Below are 20,078 nucleotides of genomic sequence, written 5' to 3' on the forward strand. Positions count from 1 at the left end.
ATGGAGCTGAAGAAACAAGTGGAGGAGCTGGGAGCAGCAGCTGAAAAGACTTGAAGGATACCTGAGGCGATTAGGTCGAGAGGCTCCCGTTATGAACGATGCAGGGGTACAGGTGAGTGGAACCGGTACCATACAGCATATAGGGACGCAGTGTGATCCGGGCCTGTGGTTAATAAGTAGTGGGTGCGAAATAGTGCTGGGCGGTATACCGGTTCATACCGAAAACCGTTTTTTATTTTTTTTATGATATGGATTTTTCTTATACCGCAACACCGGTTTAAATTGCCTAAACGACGTTCGGAACGTGGCACAGCGGGAAACTGTTCAAGTGGGGACCTTTTTCACTGCTACACCGCTAAACACAGATTTGTTGCACTAGGGCTCTTTTTCACTGCTACACCACCAAATAGTGGGCAGTAGCATAGGTATGCCGCGCGGTGAAAATGGACAGAGAGCATTCCGAAAAAGAAGCTGACGATAAAGTTAAACATAATGACACAGAAGAAGTTTTGCCGAAAAAAAAGGAATCACGTCCGTTTCCTGGAGATACTTTGGTTTTAAAAGGTCAGATGTGTAAATACTGTTTCTATACTACTGGATAACACTGCAAGCCAAGTAGTACTTGTTTTTGTACTTGCTAGTGTATGTTTTGCTTGTATTGATCCTGCGATGTGCTGGCGACTCGTTCAGAGATGGGCGCAACTCTGAATGGATGGCATAATTAAACATGTATAACGATGATATTTTTAAAGTTTTGAACACTCCGTCGGCTAAGTTAATAACTAGTTATAATTTCACAAAGACGTTTATCTGTGCAGTGATTGCTGCAGGCGCCTGCTGTTAGTGCGGAGGAAGTCAGTTTAAGAAGCGTAGTGATTAATGACTGGGTCGGGGAACACTTAACACAAAGTATTTGATGTGCTGCATTAACTTGTGACGGGGTTTGAGAAAATCTAGTAAATTAAACATTGATTTTAGGATGAAGTTTAGTTTACAACATTCTACTTTCATTATAAAATAAACTATGAGAATAAAGTGGAAATGTCGACTTTAATCTTGACATAGTCAACATGTCGAATTTATTCTCGACATATAGTTTGTTTTTTTCTTCCGTGTCCATATTTTTTTTTCTTCACAGTGGCCGTAATGCGCTTCCATAGGGCTATACCACAAACAGCATTATAAATGCAAGTTGCAGTTTTTATTATTTATGTATATAGCTTAGCTTGAAGTAAGGTCCATATTAATGCAGTTTGCCTAAATGATGGTACAGTTGGTAAGATGTCATCACCAAGTTGCACTTGTTTTATTTTATTTTAATTTGGTGAATACTGTGTAATGCACCTGGGCTTGAAGCCTTGAAGTAATGGTGCAGCTATCAGTAATACTATTATGTATTTTATTGTTGTTATTTATTAGTTTAAATATTATGCAGTTTAATGATGGTAAAATTGTTTAAAAAGTCACTTAAACGTGTCAGTGGACAGAGTTTGTTAACATTAACAGAAAGTGTAGTTGGTTTACAAAAAATATTTACTATTTATTCCTTTTCTAAGACGTGTTCAGTGCAATCCAATTTTTGACAAACACCTCTGGATATTTTACTAAGTCTAAATGCCTCTTTGGATGGTTGAAAATATGTTGTCAAAATCATAGTTTAAGCTTCTGCAAAATTTGTTCAATTAAAGGTTCTATATTTTGACTACATCTGTCATGCAATGTGATTCCTTCTCTTTAGTGCCACCCCCTTGAAAACTATCACTTTATGGGGCCATGCAAACCTGGATTAATACTTGTGTGCACATTAAAATGTCTTTTTGTACGATGTACAATTCTCATAACAGTCTAATAGGTTATTCTTAGCCAGTCTACTGCAGTAATTGCAGTGGAAAATGTGGTTAACATCCACTCATGCATGGGGAAAAAAATACCGTCTAATACCGTGAAACTGGCAGAATTTACAAAAATACCGTGATATAGAGTTTTGGTCATACCGCCCACCTCTAGTGCGAAAGCACTGCGTGCCCGACAATAGAGTGCATAACACTAACTGAGTGGTCGAAGGAAGGAACGATTGAGCCGGGGAAGCTGTATGAGGCGGCTTCTTGGTGCGATTCGGACCTCAAAACCCCGACCCGTGCTATAAGCGAGTTGACAGTGGTGACAGAAGGGGCAGGGGAAGCGTCGATCAAGCCGGAGCAGTTGAAAAATACTGTCTCCCAGGGCGATGCGGTGCTGAAGACGCCGCCTCCGAATAAATTAAGGTCAACGGGCGTGCAGACAGCAAAGGGGCTCTCTTCTTCCAATAGAGAGACCCAAACTGTGCACAAGCCCCAGAATAAGCAAGAGATCCGAAAAATAAAATGCGGGTCTCCTGACAAGGTAAGAAAAAGGACTGAGAGCACCGAGGTGGCCATAAAACCTCCCTTGGCGGAGAAAAGGGCGGAGACAGAGTTGACGGATTCCTGAGGTGTTTCCAGTCTCGTGGAGGAAGACAACCAGGAGGGCGATGGCTTTGCTATGACTGTCGTCGGCCAGGCCACGTATGGCGAAGTTATCCTCGGAGGACAGGGGATCGGAGGGACATCTGATATGCCGTTCCCCCTAGGTTCTCTGGGGAGTCTAGACCGCGCAGCCAAGGCCCGACTGATGGGTCATCCTGGAGTAAGACGTCCCTCACGGGACTGGACGCTCCACCCCAGTGGTCTTCGCTAAGGGGACGGAACTGTGAGGGATGGCCGGCCAAATATTCCGGTCCACACCTCCAGATGGAGCCCTCCCAGCAGCATGGAAGTTCCCTCCAAAACACTCTTGACATACTGTTCCTTCAGAATAACCCCTACTCCATTTCTCCTCCCATCTACTCCATGATAGAACAATTTGAATGCACCTTCAATCCACCTGGCCTTACTCCCCTTCCATTTAGTCTCTTGCACACACAATATATCAACCTTCCTTCTCTTCATCAGATCAGCTAACTCTCTCCCCTTACCAATCATACTGCCAACATTCAGTGTTCCTACCCTTAGTTCCACTCTCTTTACCTTCCTCCTCTCCTCCTGCCTCCGGACACGTCTCCCCCCTTTTCTTCTCCTTCAGCCAACAGTAGCCCAATTTCCGCCAGCACCCTGTTGAGTAACAGTACTGGTGGCGGTTGTTGTTAACCCGGGGCTCAACCGATCCGGTATGGAAATTTGTATTGTTGTCCGCATATTGATTTGGCAAAATTTTACACCGGATTCCCTTCTTGACTTACCCTCCAGGCCTTTGACTCAAGAGTAAAACTAAAAAATAGTTAATTAAAAAAAGTTTCATGTTTTTATGTGCTGTTTTCTTGCTTACTTCTATTTTGACATTCATATTTATTTTCAGTTTTTGTTTAAAAGAAAGTGTTAGCTTGTAAATCGCGACTATACCTACTGCTGCAGAGGGTTGTCCGAGTACCTAGTAGCTAATTCATATAAACAGCTCAGAACAAAAAGCTGTGTAACAAAGACATGAGAAATTAAACCTGGTGAACAAGTAAGAAGTGAATAGAACAAGACATGCAGTCACGCTTCATTATTTCTCAGATTTCTCACTGGTCATGCAAACTGACCAGTGACGTTTTGGGAGGGAGCAGTTAAAGTTGCAATTTTACCAAATTTAACTTTTAGTAAAGGGCTAATTTCTTTGGCGCTGACTCAGTGCAGAATTAAGAAAAAAGGCCACCAAGCTTATGATAGTAATTAATCAGGCCTCCTTATATCTGACAATGCTGTGTTTTCATTGTTTAATTTACTATAGTTATGGGATGCTCAAATGTTGCTTGCTGTCCCAACACCCCATCTCCTTTTAGCAAAACATTAATCATAAACATCATTGATTAATTTTTTATTTGATTTAAAATGATGATTTATGAAGGCTGTTAGAACAGATTTGTTTTTTGCCAGTGCTTTTGAGGCTCACACAGATAACATATCAGAAAAAAAGCAATAAGAACATCAGATGGCAGTAAAAATAATAGTGAAGATTAATGGGCGTTGCATGGTTGTTGAACCTGACTTGCAATCACTGCATGCTGCATCAGTTTAATACATGAGTGGAACAAACAAGCTCAGCTGCTTACTCCAGAAATAATTACAAAGACATTACTAATTTCAAGCAGTCTGCACCAGTGAACTCATTGTGAGCAGGTCTCCGCCAGCAGATCCGAAAAATTACCTGACAAAATAAGAAGTAGTTGATGTTGACTCTGCTACACAGCTACTGTCACTTCAAAAAGGCTGATGGACATGAAAGTAAGGCATTTTTTGGCTGCAAAAGACACTGGGATTTGTTGATTTACTATTTAATCATGCAGGTTCTGTGCATTATTCACGATAGTGCAATTTACACTATTTGGAAGATTGAAAATCTTTTTTGTGAAGGTTATATAGCACTTAAAGAATTTTCTTAATCTTTAAGTATATTTGGTTTTATTTTAAGTTACCAAAATAATAGATCATGTATTCATATGGAGGAAAGTAATGGGGATTGTGGAAGAGAGGTGAAAAAGAGAGTGCAGGCAGGGTGGAATGGGTGGAGAAGAGTGTCAGTTGTGATTTGTGACAGACAGATATCAGCAAAAGTGAAAGGGAAGGTCTACAGGACAGTAATGAGACCAGCTATGTTATATGGGTTGGAGACAGTGGCACTGACCAGAAAGCAGGAGACAGAGCTGGAGGTGGCATAGTTAAAGATGCTAAGATTTGCATTGGGTGTGATGAGGATGGACAGGATTAGAAATTAGTACATGAGAGGGTCAGCTCAAGTTGGACGTTTGGGAGACAAAGTCAGAGAGGCGAGATTGCGTTGGTTTGGACATGTGCAGAGGAGAGATGCTGAGTATATTGGGAGAAGGATGCTAAGGATAGAGCTGCCAGGGAAGAGGAAAAGAGGAAGGCCTAAGCGAAGGTTTACGGATGTGGTGAGAGAGGACATGCAGGTGATGAGTGTAACAGAGCAAGATGCAGAGGACAGAAAGATATGGAAGAAGATGATCCACTGTGGCGACCCCTAATGGGAGCAGCCGAAAGAAGAAGAAGAAGACTCTTGAGTCAAAGGCCAAAGGAACACATTAAGTAATAAAGTATACATGCTTTCTGTCATTAAGTATTTGAAAGTAATGTAATTATTTAATAATGAGTGGCGACAGAATATGGTTGGGTCATTATTCATGATCTTGATTTTCCTGTAAATATGTAAAATTCAAATATTAATTAAAGCGAAGCCTAAGGCCAACCACTTTTCTTATACCAAGTTCTTTAAAATTCATAATATCTATTCGAGAGCTTTGAAAAATAATTTCTTTACATTTTTCTGAAAAGTCTACTTGAATATGGTTCAATCTACAGTATAAGAAGTCACATACACAAAAGAAATAATACTTCACAATAATAGGAATATTAAAACAGTTACATTCTTGTCTGATATTACTCTGAAGCTCAATAGTGACATTTAATTGCTGAACAAATATGAGTAACTTTGTCTTTAAAACTAACAAAGTATTTTTTTCATCTAAATGTGTACACATATATGAAACTCAGCTCATAAAAGAAGGGCAGAAACCTGAACTTTGTAACTTATCAAAGAATAAAACTCCTAAGGAGACCCTTTTCTAATTCTGTCTTAGAATAACATTTCTATGCATTCATTAGAAAGATGACATTAAACACATAATTTAAAGTCAACTTGTATATCCAGTCAAAATCAAAATTTTTAGTTCCAACACATAATCAGTTCTACAATATATTTGTTACTAAAAAACAGAAACAGGCTGTTAGGAATATGTATTGAGTAATTGTTTTTGTGTGCTCTGATTTGCAATTTGTTTCAGAGGTGTTCCTAGCCCTAGAATTTTAATCTGTTTGATTCTGACCTTTGTTTTCATTCTGCTTAATCATTTACACTTTTCCGACTGTTACATTGGCCACAGCCATTTTGCTGCACCATCACTAGGGTAGAACCCTGTGTTGCTGTGGGTGTATGCTTGGAGGCAGTGAACTGTTGGGAATGACTTGATGGGATAAAAAGGCCATGTCAAGTTCACATCCACATTCACAGCCAGTTTTGAGGATTCCCAAACTTTTATAAAGACTAAAATGTTACTTTTTGTTTCTTGATTTGTTTGGCTAACTGCAAATATTTTGTTTGCCTTTTTGACTGTGCCTTTCCTCCTGGTTGCCCTATCTAATTGTGCTAACACAGGCTGTAGCTGTAACTCTAATTGAGGTATTGTGTTTGTGCTGCATCATTTCTAAGCTAGCTGGTTTCTTCAAACCAGCTGACTTAAAAGACTGATCCTCATGCATATGAGGGTTCTGCTGTCTTATCTGGAGAACACAGGCCACTTCTGATGCAGCCTAGCAGCAATTCACATAATCAGTGGCTACTACTAATATTCAGGTGAACGCAACAATAAAATAACTGCTGAATATTTTTTATAGGCGGGAAACAAAAGGCCCAAAGAGAAAGAAGAATGACTGGTTGCTCTTCATATCTTATACAATGTGGTTTATCTAGTTAATACCAATATTAAACTGGATACTACAATGGGTCTTTATGTGCATATTAATTATCTCACCAGCAAAACTACAAAACACTAGTGTTACTAGACAGCAGCCCGATTTGAAATGAATACAAGCTGGGGTTCTGGTCTACCCCTTTTTGTTTTTAAAGAGACATGAACCCAATGTGCAGATATCTAATTGTTTCTGAAGTTGTTATCTTTTTTCATGTTTGAGGTAGTTGGAGAAAATACCTTTAAACTAACTGATTAATGAGAGCTTATTGAAAAATATAAATAACGCAAGAAAACATTTTGTTCAGTCCTGACATTTACTTACAGTCTATGGAATAAATAGTAGTGGTATTTGTGCATGCAGCTGGTTGCTAAGTATGATTGATAGTACATAAATTCATAATTTTTTCAGAATATATACGGGAGTGGGCAAACGTAGGTTTACAGTTGTGAGTACATGAAACACAGAGTTTATTCTTGCATTATTATTTATGTGTTAATTATTGTATTATTTGTCTTCTTCTTCTTATTATTATTATTATTTTGTATTCTTCAAAAATGTGTAAATAATGAAAGCTGACAATTTGAGTACTTATGACATTGTACCTAAGTGCACTGTGCCATTCTGACATTCATTTGAGTTAATAAAGTTAATAAAGATATCGAGTTAATAAAGCTATTGTAATAATCATAATAACCTGCATGTCTTTTTCCATACAAACAACATAAACCTACTTTTGCCCACCCCTGTAAATTAACACAAACTTCAAGATGTAAGGTGTAGTTCTGTTGTGCCTTGACAGGTCACCAGTTAGAAGATGGCTTAGCTGCTGTGTACAGATTTCACATGCCAACTAAGTTCTTGCAGATGCCCTGCAACAAAGTATGTTAACAGTCAAAGTGGGTTCTTTGCTGCTGGTTTTAAAAATGTTTTAATATTCAAGTTTGTCTAACCTGTTATCAAGTCATTTATGTTGTACTATAAGAAAGTATTTGTCCATGTTTTAATGTATGTGTTATTCTATATGTATCTCAATAAATTTGGCCAAATCTTGAGTTCTTTAATTACTATTTAGAGGAGAATGAAAGAACAGTCTTAACTGTTCTCTGCAAGCTAAGTTCAACATTCAAGACTCAATTATCTGAGAGACATGCCATGAAAAAAACTTAGTTCATGGCATGGCAGCAAGACAGAGTCAAGTTTGGATTATAGTGGATTATGTATTTGTCTAAAGGCACCAGGATGAACAGGTTTTTCAAAACCTGTCTGAGCTCCCACCACTGAGAGAACAAATACATTTTCCCCAGTATTAGAGAAGTCTTCAGACAAATATTATGTGTTCTTACAAAGTGTTAAAGTTGAAGAACAGCAGGACCATGCATGCAACAAAGCAACAATCCAAAATGCATCAGAAAACCGTATGGTCAAAACAAAAAAAGTCATTCAGTGTGTAATGGTCTATTCAAAGTTTGTCCCTCAACTGAAACAAGATTTTGTATAAGGAGATAAAACAAATAAAACAAGTGGTTCATGATCAAAAAAACAACAAAATCTAGAATTGCAAGGACTGATGGGCCACATGCTGTAAGGGACTTTACAATAACATAAAAATCTGGTTTCCTTATGAAAATGATTTAGAATTTGACTCAGACAAAGGAAGCTGTTACAACTTTTGTCTTGTTATAATTTAAAGTTACTAAACAGTATCAAAACCATTTATTTAAATGTGTTGCTTGTTTTCATATAAATTATTTTTGCACATTGAATTTCATCTTAACCAAAAAAGTTCCTGGACACAAATACCTTAATTAATTAAGGGATTTTTACTGAATTATTAATATTACTGTATCTTTTTGACAGCTCTAGGGGTTTTCCTTATCAGTAAAAAACATCATTTAGTACTGGATTTATTTAGGAAATCTGCTCACATTAATTCCACCATTTTTTGCTTAGATTAAGCCAACAACAAGCATTGCAAATGTAAAGGTTACAGAGTGGGTTAACAACCTTATTTTTGGAAGTTATTTTAAGAGATTAAAATAAAATTAATATCACTTATTGATTCACCTGTATTTTCATCACAATATCCATCCATCCATTAATTTTAAATGCATTTTGTCTAATTCATAGTGATGGGGATCACTGTCATGCATTTGTCAAAAGTAATGATTTTTTGCGAATGTATAAAAAAAGAACAGCAATCTATATATCCATATATAATCTATATACAGTATGGCTATCTATCTGTCTATCTATACACATACACACACACACACACACACACTGCAGTGACTATATTGTAACATAGATGCATGGCTAGCTGCTAAGTGCTCATAGCTCATATTAAAAGAAGATCTTGGCAACAGGATTTAAACTGGTACAGAAAATTTTACTATTATTGCCACAGGCAAAGTTGACTGGGTACCAGAACTACCTGGAGTACTCAATTGATTTTTAGATACTAGGGACTACATAGGAAAATTAATCCTAAAACTATAGTGGCATGGGGCAACTTCCTGGCATGGCGGAGTAGCAGATATGCATTGCTATGCAGAAAATGGCCTGAAAGAACCATAAAAATGGTAATGACCATGAGAAACAAAAAGGAAGTGAAAATTTTAAGCAATCTTCTTTCAGCTGCTGCCGTTAGGGTCACACAGCAGATCAGCTTTTTCCTTATCCTCCTGTCTTTTGCATCTTGTTCTGTTACACCCATAACCTCTCTGATCACATCCATAAATAAAATAAAAGAATACAGAAATGAAAAAAAAGTATTTATAGAAACTTACTGAAACACACTGAATAACATTATACTGAGTACTGAGTATACTGAGTAACCAGCCCTTTAACATATAATGCTGGACAGGAATTGTTATCATATAGCCAGAACTGCTTTTGGGAAACCTCTTTTTGTTCCCTTTCACTCTTGGTTTTGTTTTTGTGCAGTCCCTTTTGAATTGTCTCAATAAATGCATAAATATTAAGGAAACTTTGTTTTATTTTGGGTCAAAGGTTTTTTTAAACACGTTTCCCTTTGTTTTTCTGAACATTTTGATCTTTTGTTATTTTAAAGACTGCCCCATTGTGAGCCTAGGCAGACCTGAAGCCTGCCTGTTGAGTTTGGGACTCAGCTCCCACTGGAAGGAAGACCAAGGCAAAGTTGTGATCTGGCTAGCGATTTTGAGGAATGAAACCTCTTTGTTGTATTGTGTTATAGTATGAAATCATTACTAGAATAATGACTAGGGCACATGCCCAAATAGAGGTTTATAACACAGGCTTGTTTTATTTTCAGTAGTTACAACAGTAAGGGTAAAAATCTAAAAGCAGAATGTGGGAAGATCACAAGCCATTGAGAAATAAGATGATGAAGTTAAGAGAATACTTGTGACAGGCTATTTACTAATTACAGGAACCATGTCTGTGGGCTTTATCTATACTCTGTGCCCTCATTTATTATTCCAGTATGTGATGAGCCACATGCTTTAAATAAACCCATTGACCATGTATAAAAATGCTTCAGTATATGTCAAGGAGCATCATATTAAATGACTGTAAGACAAAAACAAGCCACTGACACTTGAGAAACATTTTTAAAATAACAATGGGAGAAAAGTAAAAAATATCAAACATACTTTGTGGGACCCATACTCCAGTGATTGGTTTGGTCTTGGTGTTCACTTGCTCCCAGCTGAATGAATTGTCTCGGCCTTGCGAATACCCACAAGTTGTGTATGGTTCCTCAAAATTACAGTCACCTAAGAACACAAAACAAAATAGGTTTTGAATGTTTCTGAACCAGCAAAATAGTGTGAATTCAAGGAAATCTACATCTGCATATACCAATTACAGACACTTTGTCTGCAATTTTGAAAAAATATTTCCCTAAAACCAAGTTCATGTTTAACACTAAACAGATGAATGCCAGCTGCATACAAATGAACAGACAGAAAAAAAAAACTTTACCATTCTTTTCCTGAATTTGGCCTCACTTTAAAAAGCTCTAGGATAAATTAAGTGAAAAATAAAAAATAAAAACATATTGTTATGTAGTCTTTTAAAGTGATTTCAAGTGGCATATAATTTTAAAGGGGAGATTTTATCGACTTTAAGATATGTCATCCTTTTCTCATTTAATGCATTCACATAATAACACTGACATTTAAGTTCTACATTATGTCCCCTTATTTTGACAGAAATGTAATTTATTCCCGCAACGTTTTTCTTGTATAAATTACTACTCTACACATCACATTTGCTACAATTATGTTGACAAAACAATTGTCAATTTAACCATTCCTTAGGGACAAGAAAACTCATTAATAGACGTTTAGCCGCCAGGTTTAATATTTCAACTTTACAAAAAAAGACAGAGTATTACCTTTATCACCTATTATAACAAAGGATTTTAAACAAAGTGGTTTCTTTTTTAAGGAAATGTGAATATGCCATTGTGATTCAGGCACTTCAAATTTAGCGTCACTAAGCAACTCCATGGAATATCTGCTTGACTCAGCTGACCTGTCCTCTGCCTTCACAGATTAGATAATGAAAGGATAAATTTATCCAATAATTTTGACATTTTCATGAATGCATCATGCTAACATGGCTGCAGTGAGACATTACACTCTAACATCCTACAAATAAAAATATTCTATTTTTTTGAAGAAAATACCTTGTTTTAATGGTAGCTTTACTCTCCTGGTGGACTAAGGTACTGCAGAAAATGTCAGGTTTTCATTTGAAATAACAATATAATAAAGTATTCTCTCTATTTCCCAGGATGTACTGTAGGGTACATGCTTTTCCAAAAGAATTGTGCATGCATTGAGCCACCATGATTTTATTTTGCCCAAGAGAGACTGATATCATAAATTAAGTAGCAAGATAATTAAAGTGAATAAAGAACCTATTAAATGATTAAAAAGAGACAGGAGTTTGATGAAATTTACGTATATAACTGACTACACAAAAACAACTGCATGTAGTTCTGAAAATGTTAATTACAATTAAAATCTGAAATATATTTTCATTTAAATTTCTCTACTAAGTATCATTCCAAAGTTTGCTTTTGCAAGTAAGTGTTTGTTATTTTTCTTTGAACTCCATTGTAAAAGGTAGTAAGACTGATGTTTACTTAACTGCAAGGATCAATTATACACATTACAATTATACTTTTCATATATTTATATTTAACAGGAAACATGCATAAGTAATGATTAAAATAATCTATCTAGATTTTATTTATTTGTATATATATATATATATATATATATATATATATATATATATATATATATGTCACGCACAAGTACATGGGGAGCAGCTTAAGGACCCGACGTGCACCGCGACAAGTCGTGCCAGGGGACAACAGCAGCGTACTAACCTCACTTTCTCTATTCCTGGAGAAAGAACGAAGCACTGCCGCCATAACTTTTCCCTGACGCCTACTGAAACCAGCCACTTCCAGGTTCCTTTCTAACCTCTGGTCCCCTCCTGATGACATGATCTTCCCATCCATCACCATAGCTTTCCCAGCATCACTTTACTTCACTTCCAGTCCCCCTTTATAAATTGTCCATCCAGCCATCTTTTTTTTTTTTTTTGTCTGTTGTACTCTGATGAAAACACTGACCTTAAAACTTTTGCTTTACAGTATATGGGACCAAAAAAACCCCAAACCTTTATGCTTTGTGGTCTGCTTTATTACAATATATACATATATTGTATATGTATATATATATATATATATATATATATATATATATATATATATATATATATACATATATACACCCTCCTGGCCTGCGCCACGCGCCAGCCACTTCGTGTCTCTGCTGCTCGTGTTGTGAAGATGGGGGCTAAACGCACCCCAAGGAGGCGCGGTTGCTCCTCTGAAACCCCCTCTTAAATGGTAATACAATGGGAAACAAATAGTTTTTTTTAACCTCCTTTGCTCAGTCTGCTGCTGGCTTGGTGCTGCTGCTGCTGTGCCACGTGATCTGCATCTCGCATGGCGCTTCAAACATTTAAAAGCCTGTACAGCAGCTGTCTTTGTCATCTACTCTTTGTCTTTTATTTCCGGCCCCACGCATAGTTAAATCTCTAGGCACAAAGTCTCATCTCACGTCCGGGACGTGAGTTCTTGATATTTTAGTTTATAATTTAAAAATGGAATAAGAATTTGAAAATCTAACAACATCACATTAAAGTCTGATAAATTCTGAAAAGAATGATACCAAACATACATTATGTAGGTTTTAAAATAAGCCCGATTTAAAGCATGACAAAAAATATGACATAAAAAGTCACATAAAATCATTGCACATTTAGGCTTAGGATTTTATATATATAGAGTAGATATATATCCATCCATCCATTTTCCAACCCGCTGAATCCGAACACAGGATCACAGGGGTCTGCTGGAGCCAATCCCAGCCAACACAGGGCACAAGGCAGGGAACCAATCCTGGGCAGGGTGCCAACCCACCGCAGGACACATACAAACACACCCACACACCAAGCACACACTAGGGCCAATTTAGAATCACCAATCCACCTAACCTGCATGTCTTTGGACTGTGGGAGGAAAGCAGAGCGCCCGGAGGAAACCCACGCAGACAACATGCAAACTCCACGCAGGGAGGACCCGGGAAGCAAACCCGGGTCTCCTAACTGCGAGGCAGCAGCACTACCACTATACTATATATATATGATATGTGAATCCCTGTCTTGCACCCCAAAACACGATGGTGAGTCTCAGTACTTTAGCAAAACCAGCTTTATTCACTTGAACCAGGAACAGCACAGTTATTTATTGTAGTGGGATGTACCACTCTCCTATACACAGACACAGCAACCAGGCAGGGTCATGGTCAGATTAGTGGCCAACTAATCCTTCATTATAAATGTTCCCTACATTTATAATGTTCCTTGCATCATCCATCGACGGCAAGCACTTATACCGCGACCACGATTGACTTGGATCTGCTTTAGCTGCGAGGCGCTGCAGTGTTGGGAGCCCACGGTTGCCCTGGCAACTGATAAACTGTCTTCCACAGTCTTTGGTATGTCGTTCCATTGGGGGAGTCCCAAAAGAGTTTAGAAACCTTTTGTTCTACTAATGGATTAAAAAGAGCTGTGGCCATACTCCATGCAGTAACACTGCATAAAGTGTCTGTAGTTTGTTAACAGTTTTAACCATCACCTGTGGCTGTGGTCTCTTACACAAATTACTAATAACTGTAACATGATGACTTAGTTGCATTCAATTCATTTTACAAATGAAATATCAGATAAATTAAACCAAATAAAAACAAAGAGGGTGTTATTTAGAGCCGGAGGAGCACAACTAAAACTTAAAAAAGCAGGCACTTCTGGTCCAAATGTACATGCACAGAACTTTCCTGCACTTTATTAGAGGCTTTATGGACAGGAGACTGAAATTTGGAATCCCAAGGGTTCACAGACAGCTTGCAGTGACTTTTAGGAGAAACATACATTATGGCAGTGAATAATGGACGGCTCTTTGCCATAGACGGGGACTGCAATGGCAGGCCTATTGCAGAAAAAATACACAATCCGTTCAGCCCCCTAAATTACTGGAACGTTCATGTAGTTATGCAATCCAGTTACTCTTTCCTGCATTCCGTGTGGAAGCCTGAAGAATATAAACTATAAATGTGAGTTTACATGAAAAACAGCTCAGAGTGAGACTGATGGGACCATGTTACAATATTTTAAAAATAAGTACATTCATTCATCCAACAGTTTTAATAACCCACTTTTCTGTGTTGCAGGGGGCCAAATCATTACAATATCTGCTAATGCTAATCTTGGCGGCAACAGGATGCCTGACCAGTATAGAGTACACACAAGCACATATTTTGTTCAAGCACAAGTTCATCAAGCCGTCGCACTACCAAATAACACAACAGCAAGAATGTGAGCAGGAAGGAGGACAACTTGCAATCTTCACACAAAAAAGGAATCCCACACCATATTAATCTAAAGTCCAAAGCAATAACAAGTTGCAGTACTATTAGTCCGTCAAAAAGTGGATTGGATAATGAATCACTGAATTAATAAATAATGCAATGCCTGCCTAGTCCCAGATAAGCTTATTAATTTATCCATTAAAATGAAAAGCCAAGCTTTCACTGCTTTATCTCCTTGGATTCTCCAATAGAGTAGACCATAAAATCTTGCCATTAATTCATATTTAGGTATTTCTGGGTGTATCCCAATAGCAGCCTATTTAGATGAAATGGCAGTTTATCATGAAGACATTTACATACATTCCCGTACTCAGGCATACTAGTTTAGAGTGAAAACTTAACCTAACCTGTACATATTTGGAATTAGAGAGTTAACAGGAATGCTCTAAGAAAAAAAAACATGTAGATATTAAAAAAGGTGCAAACTGTTTATAAACTAAAGAATTCTCAAGCTTGAAAGCTGAAATAATTGCTCAAAATGCTCACCATAGAGGACAACATCAAAACCCCACTAGTCACACAAAGGGCAATGAAGAATCTTCCAAAATTAAAAAGATTTTTATTCACAAAAATATTCTGTAGCAAAGGGCACAAAGTTACAGAAGGCAATCGTTTGAAAACAGGCAATCCTAAAACCAAACAGACTCCCAATACACACTATAATGAATAAAAAAAAGAGCAAAAGTGGTCAAAAATGCAGTAATCACAAAAGCACAAGAATAATCACAAGAGAAACTCGCCACACTATGGGCACACTTAATGAACTTCAATGGACTGCAGGCCCCACCTTGTGAGGTACCATCCACAAAACACAAGAAACACAACAGAATAAATTTTGACAAAAAGAAAGTAAATAATCCATGCTGTTAACATAAAATATGAACAAAATAAAAAAAAGTAACAGCATTTGAACCTCAGCCGAGTAGGGACCCTGGATGAAATACCACAGATTCTACACAGACTAGGAATCAACCCCATGTTCCACAGACACTAGCATGTTACTTTTAGTCTTTAATGCAATTATTCTGCACATACTGCAAATGAGGTATGTGCGACCTTTCCACTAATTTCCACAACTGGCTATCTGGCCATAAAAATATTCTGAATTTGAATTTGTCATATTTTGACCCCAACTATTAAATATAAAAAAAAAAAATCCCCAACAAGGTGGACTGGTTGCAAATACAACAACACCCCCTTCCCTACCACACCATTTCTTCTCTGCCTTCAATCTCATTTTAAACCCAACATGGAATGGGTGGTTATCTAACTGTGTGTCATCATTTCCATCTAACTGATTAATCAAACTATATGTTTTACTTATGTGTGTTATTTTAGAAAAATCTAGACTGAATAACCTAATTTCTCAACTTTTGCATGGTAAGTTACTTAAATTTTTTATTTGCCACACCTGTGGCATAGAAAAGTAAATTGCTCATAAGCTGTAGACACCTCTACTGAAAAGGAACAAAAGTACTTTTGTGCCAACCATAAAGTAGATTGAAAAAGCAATGTGGCTGAGCACCATTCCAAACATGTTATTGAATTTTTCTGTCAAAGGATTATTCAATCATGTGTCTATTATCAAAACTAGACAGACGTTGTGGAATGTCCTGTCCAAGCAGTCCTGAGCATAACGTGGACTGCCTCAGGTACCAATTAACTTGTTAGGTACAATTGTAGGATTGGGAAAAACAACAGGGTCAAAATTAAGAACATTAAATCAGAGCAAATTTTAGAAAAAAAAAATATCTCTATAGTTGTCAGGTCAGTGAAAGCTTACCGTCTTATCCAAAGCTCAGATTAGTTATATGTTCACATATATTTAAAAAGAGAAGACATTTAGGATTTGCAGTCATCAAAATCCTTTGCTCAGGAGATTGTAGTATAAAGCAACAAGCTGTAATATGACAATACCACATGATGTTCACATTAAAACAGCTCTGATAAGATTTACTTCTTATCAAAGCAAGTGTGTATACTCTAGATGCTCAGCCTGGTACATGAGACATTTACATTGCAAATAAATGGGATCAGCTGGGTATTAGGAAAAAAATTAAAACAAATAAAGTGTAATCTTCTTTTGCCCAAATCCCCTGTGACTCACATAAAACATTGCTGTCTTCTTGGAGACTGGAGTGGAACTTTACATGAAAGGCAGAACCCCTATAAACACCTGTTATCTGGAAGAGCAATGAATGACTTGCGAATTTAATCTGGTAATTCCACTCCAATTTATGATTACACAAGCACAGTACCCATGTATAGTTAAGCAGATTTGAAGATTTGCCTCAGATTAATAATCAGCACCTTTTTACTGGGTCAAGAGTGAGCTTTTGTTTTTGTTTTTTGTTTTTTTTTTGCTGTTTTTAGATGCTGTAATAGTTCTCTTGGAATGGGAATTAATAGTTTACACGATTTTACTCTTGCTTATTAAAAGAACAACACGTTCACGCATTTTATTTAAGTTAGTACAACTTTGTTTCCACACTTTTGCCAGTGACACTCTTGTATCAAGGCTCATTATTAATAGTCATTCTGAACTTTAGGATTTTTTATTTAGATATAAATTGTCTTCATTAAACACCTACACCTTGCGTTTTTTTTTCTGAGGAATAATAACACTTCTGCCTGCACAGTATATGCAAGTCTAAATTGCATCTTCTTCATTTTAAGAAAAAGTCACGTATTAAAATCAAACAAGCTTTCTTTTTTAGTAGGTTTATAGCTGTGTATTTAGGCATGATAAATGCACTGATTATGCATCCTGTGGCGAGCCTTGCTTGTTCCTTCCAATGATTGATCTTATTTTACAAAATGCTCAGGCTTTCTGACAAATTGGATAAAGCGGTTTTTAAGTCTCGTTTGATATTAAAATCAATAGCGTCTGGAATAAAAGTGTGTTTTTTTTCTAAGTGGCGGAGAAGTCAAGAGAGACTTGTCTGCCAAGTGATATCAGCTTTATTCATTAGTGCCATGGGTTCAATGCAGTTCTCCTCTTTTACTGATAAAATCCATTTGCAGTAACCTAGGTGCCAGTTATGAAAAGAAAACACATCGCACATGGCAGGCTAGGCTTCGAACCAGGAGTTACTGGGAGCTTCATTTCTATTCTGTCTTTCCATTGTAATGAGCCAAGAAGGCAATTACTGCATAACAGAATGCATGTTGTAAAGGAAACCCAGTTAGCGTCACAATGTGTGGTCAGTAAGGGCATTAACAGTGGGAAATTGTGTCATGCAAAACACTGTAACTCCTCTATTAGTTTATGTCGAGTTCCACAAGATGCTGGCGGGCACTATGAAGCTCCAGCACATTATGCTGTAGCTCCTCAAGAATACTGGACAGAACAGCCAGTTTGGCCCTCACCAGAATATTCCAAAATGGCTGACAAAATCCAGGAGTACCTGGGGCCACTATGAGGCACTCTAGTTATATTTTCTCATGGCGTAATTACTTTGGAGGTGATTCCCATGGGTCACCAGGAGGTTGCTCAAGATCAGGGCATAAAATTCCCTTTCCACTAATAAGAGGTGAGAGGTAGTGTTGGACAAAGGTGTAGTTGGCAGAAGGAAGGAAGTAAGGCTAGAGTGGTAACATGCTGCATTCAGAACTCTGCCTTGTGATGTTTCACCTTTGCACTTCAGTTTAGACATATGGGTATCCTGTTAGATGTTTTGGAAGAACACAAGCTCACTCTTGATTTGTTACTTGCTCAGCAAAAAGTAATCAAAGAAAGATTGTAATTTTTCATAATAATAAAAAGCAAACTTTATATTTTAATGGTGTATTGTGTCATTACAAATGTAAATCAACTACAAAAATGCATTTCTGTATGACCAAGTTATATTTTGTATTTTATACAATGGACCAAGGTGAAAGGTCAACATTAAATAACAACTCTAAGAATGTGGGTAGCATTTTTTCTCTGATTTGTCCTGCTCCGACTTCATGGGCGAAGATGTAAAATTTTGGACTGGGAAATTCAGATTTCTCATCTGTCTGATGTGCTGTACAGTGGAACCTCGGTTCACGACCATAATTCGTTCCAAAACTCTGGTCGTAACCCGGTCGTGAACTGAAGCAATTTCCCCCATAGGACTGTATGTAAATACAATTAATCCATTCCAGACCGTACGAACTGTATGTAAATATATATTTTTTTAAGTTTTTAAGCACAAATATAGTTAATTATACCATAGAATGCACAGCGTAATAGTAACCTAAATGTAAAAACATTGAATAACACCGAGAAAACCTTGAACAACAGAGAAAACTAACACTGCAAGAGTTTGCACTATAGCGCCACGAACCGCTCACTAAAAACACTTTTTTAATGAGTTTTAAGCACAGGGAAAAAAAATGAACACTTGAAAATCCGTAATTTAATAACCCACCAAGAAAAGTAACATTCCAACAATGCACGCTACGAACTGATCGCTGTAAACAGAAGTGAAAACAAAAACAAGCCCGGTGTATTCTTTAACTGCCTTCTCTACCTTATACGTCCAGCCCCCTCTCTCTCTCGTGCGCCTGTGTGTGTGTGTGTATGTGTGTGTGTGTGTGTGTGTCTCTCTCTCTCGCGCACCTGTGTGTGTGTGTGTGTGTGTGTGTGTCTCTCTCTCGCACGCGCGCGCGTGCGTGTGTGTCTCTCTCGCTTGCTCGCTCCCTCTCGCGCTCTCTCTCTCTCTCGCTCACTGCACAGGGAATACACAGGGAGATACTGAACACGTGCGTAAATCATTGGCGCGCATGAACCGAAAGGGAAACTGGCTTGTTCGTATACCGAGTGTATGGTCATGAACAGATGCAAAAGTTTGGCAAACTTTTTGGTCGTAAACCGATTTGTACGTGTTCAGAGACGTTCGTGAACCGAGGTTCCACTGTATTTGGAAGGTGAGCAGGAAGTACATAAGCAACCCCATAAGGTTTTCATGGATTTATTTAACCCTTTATGTGTGGCTCTGTAGTTACCCTGCTGTACTTAATCTACTGTCTCTGCCATACTTCTAGCCTCTTTTGCTTGAGTTCAGGACAGTTTGTGAGTGCCCCTACATTCTATAATGTCCAACTCTTCTTCTTCATTCCATTAGTTGTTTGAAATTTCACTATTGTTCATGCTTAATTTCATAATCCTGCTTTCATGCCTTGGTCAGACAACTGACATCAGAAACTGTTATATTTTAACCAGGGTTTATTCCCTCTCCCAAGTATATTGCCCTTTTTATTGACATTTGTGTTTTTTTTTTAATTATGATGAGCTTTTGGTATTGTGTAATTTTTTTGTTAACACTAGCTATCCCCTACCCTAACACCTATCAGGTAGTAAGATACATTTTAAAATATTTTTATATCTTGCCCTACGTGTACCTTTAGTGCCTTTCCTCGGTATCCTCATATGTCTGAACCTCTCTTTACTGCTGCTCCCTCTCTTGAACGTGCTCCCATAAAGCTTGCTTCTCAGACTCTATCATTTTGCCTCCTGTCCACTTTTATACTTCCCATCTTTGAAGGCAACTCTCAGTATACCCTCTATGCC

The 20,078-nt window shown here is 37.6% G+C and overlaps 1 protein-coding gene across 1 annotated transcript in view; it reads right to left on the reverse strand.

Moving 5' to 3' along the window:
* ptprma (protein tyrosine phosphatase receptor type Ma) overlaps nt 1–20,078 on the reverse strand; it is a 796,186-nt gene that overhangs the window by 605,637 nt on the left and 170,471 nt on the right. Inside the window, exon 2 of the mRNA XM_051929399.1 lies at nt 10,178–10,300. Coding sequence (XP_051785359.1) covers nt 10,178–10,300 — 123 coding nt within the window. The remainder of the gene's footprint in view (nt 1–10,177; nt 10,301–20,078) is intronic.

This window comes from Erpetoichthys calabaricus, chromosome 6, assembly GCF_900747795.2.
Source record: "Erpetoichthys calabaricus chromosome 6, fErpCal1.3, whole genome shotgun sequence".
NCBI classification, from domain to species: Eukaryota; Metazoa; Chordata; class Cladistia; order Polypteriformes; family Polypteridae; genus Erpetoichthys; species Erpetoichthys calabaricus.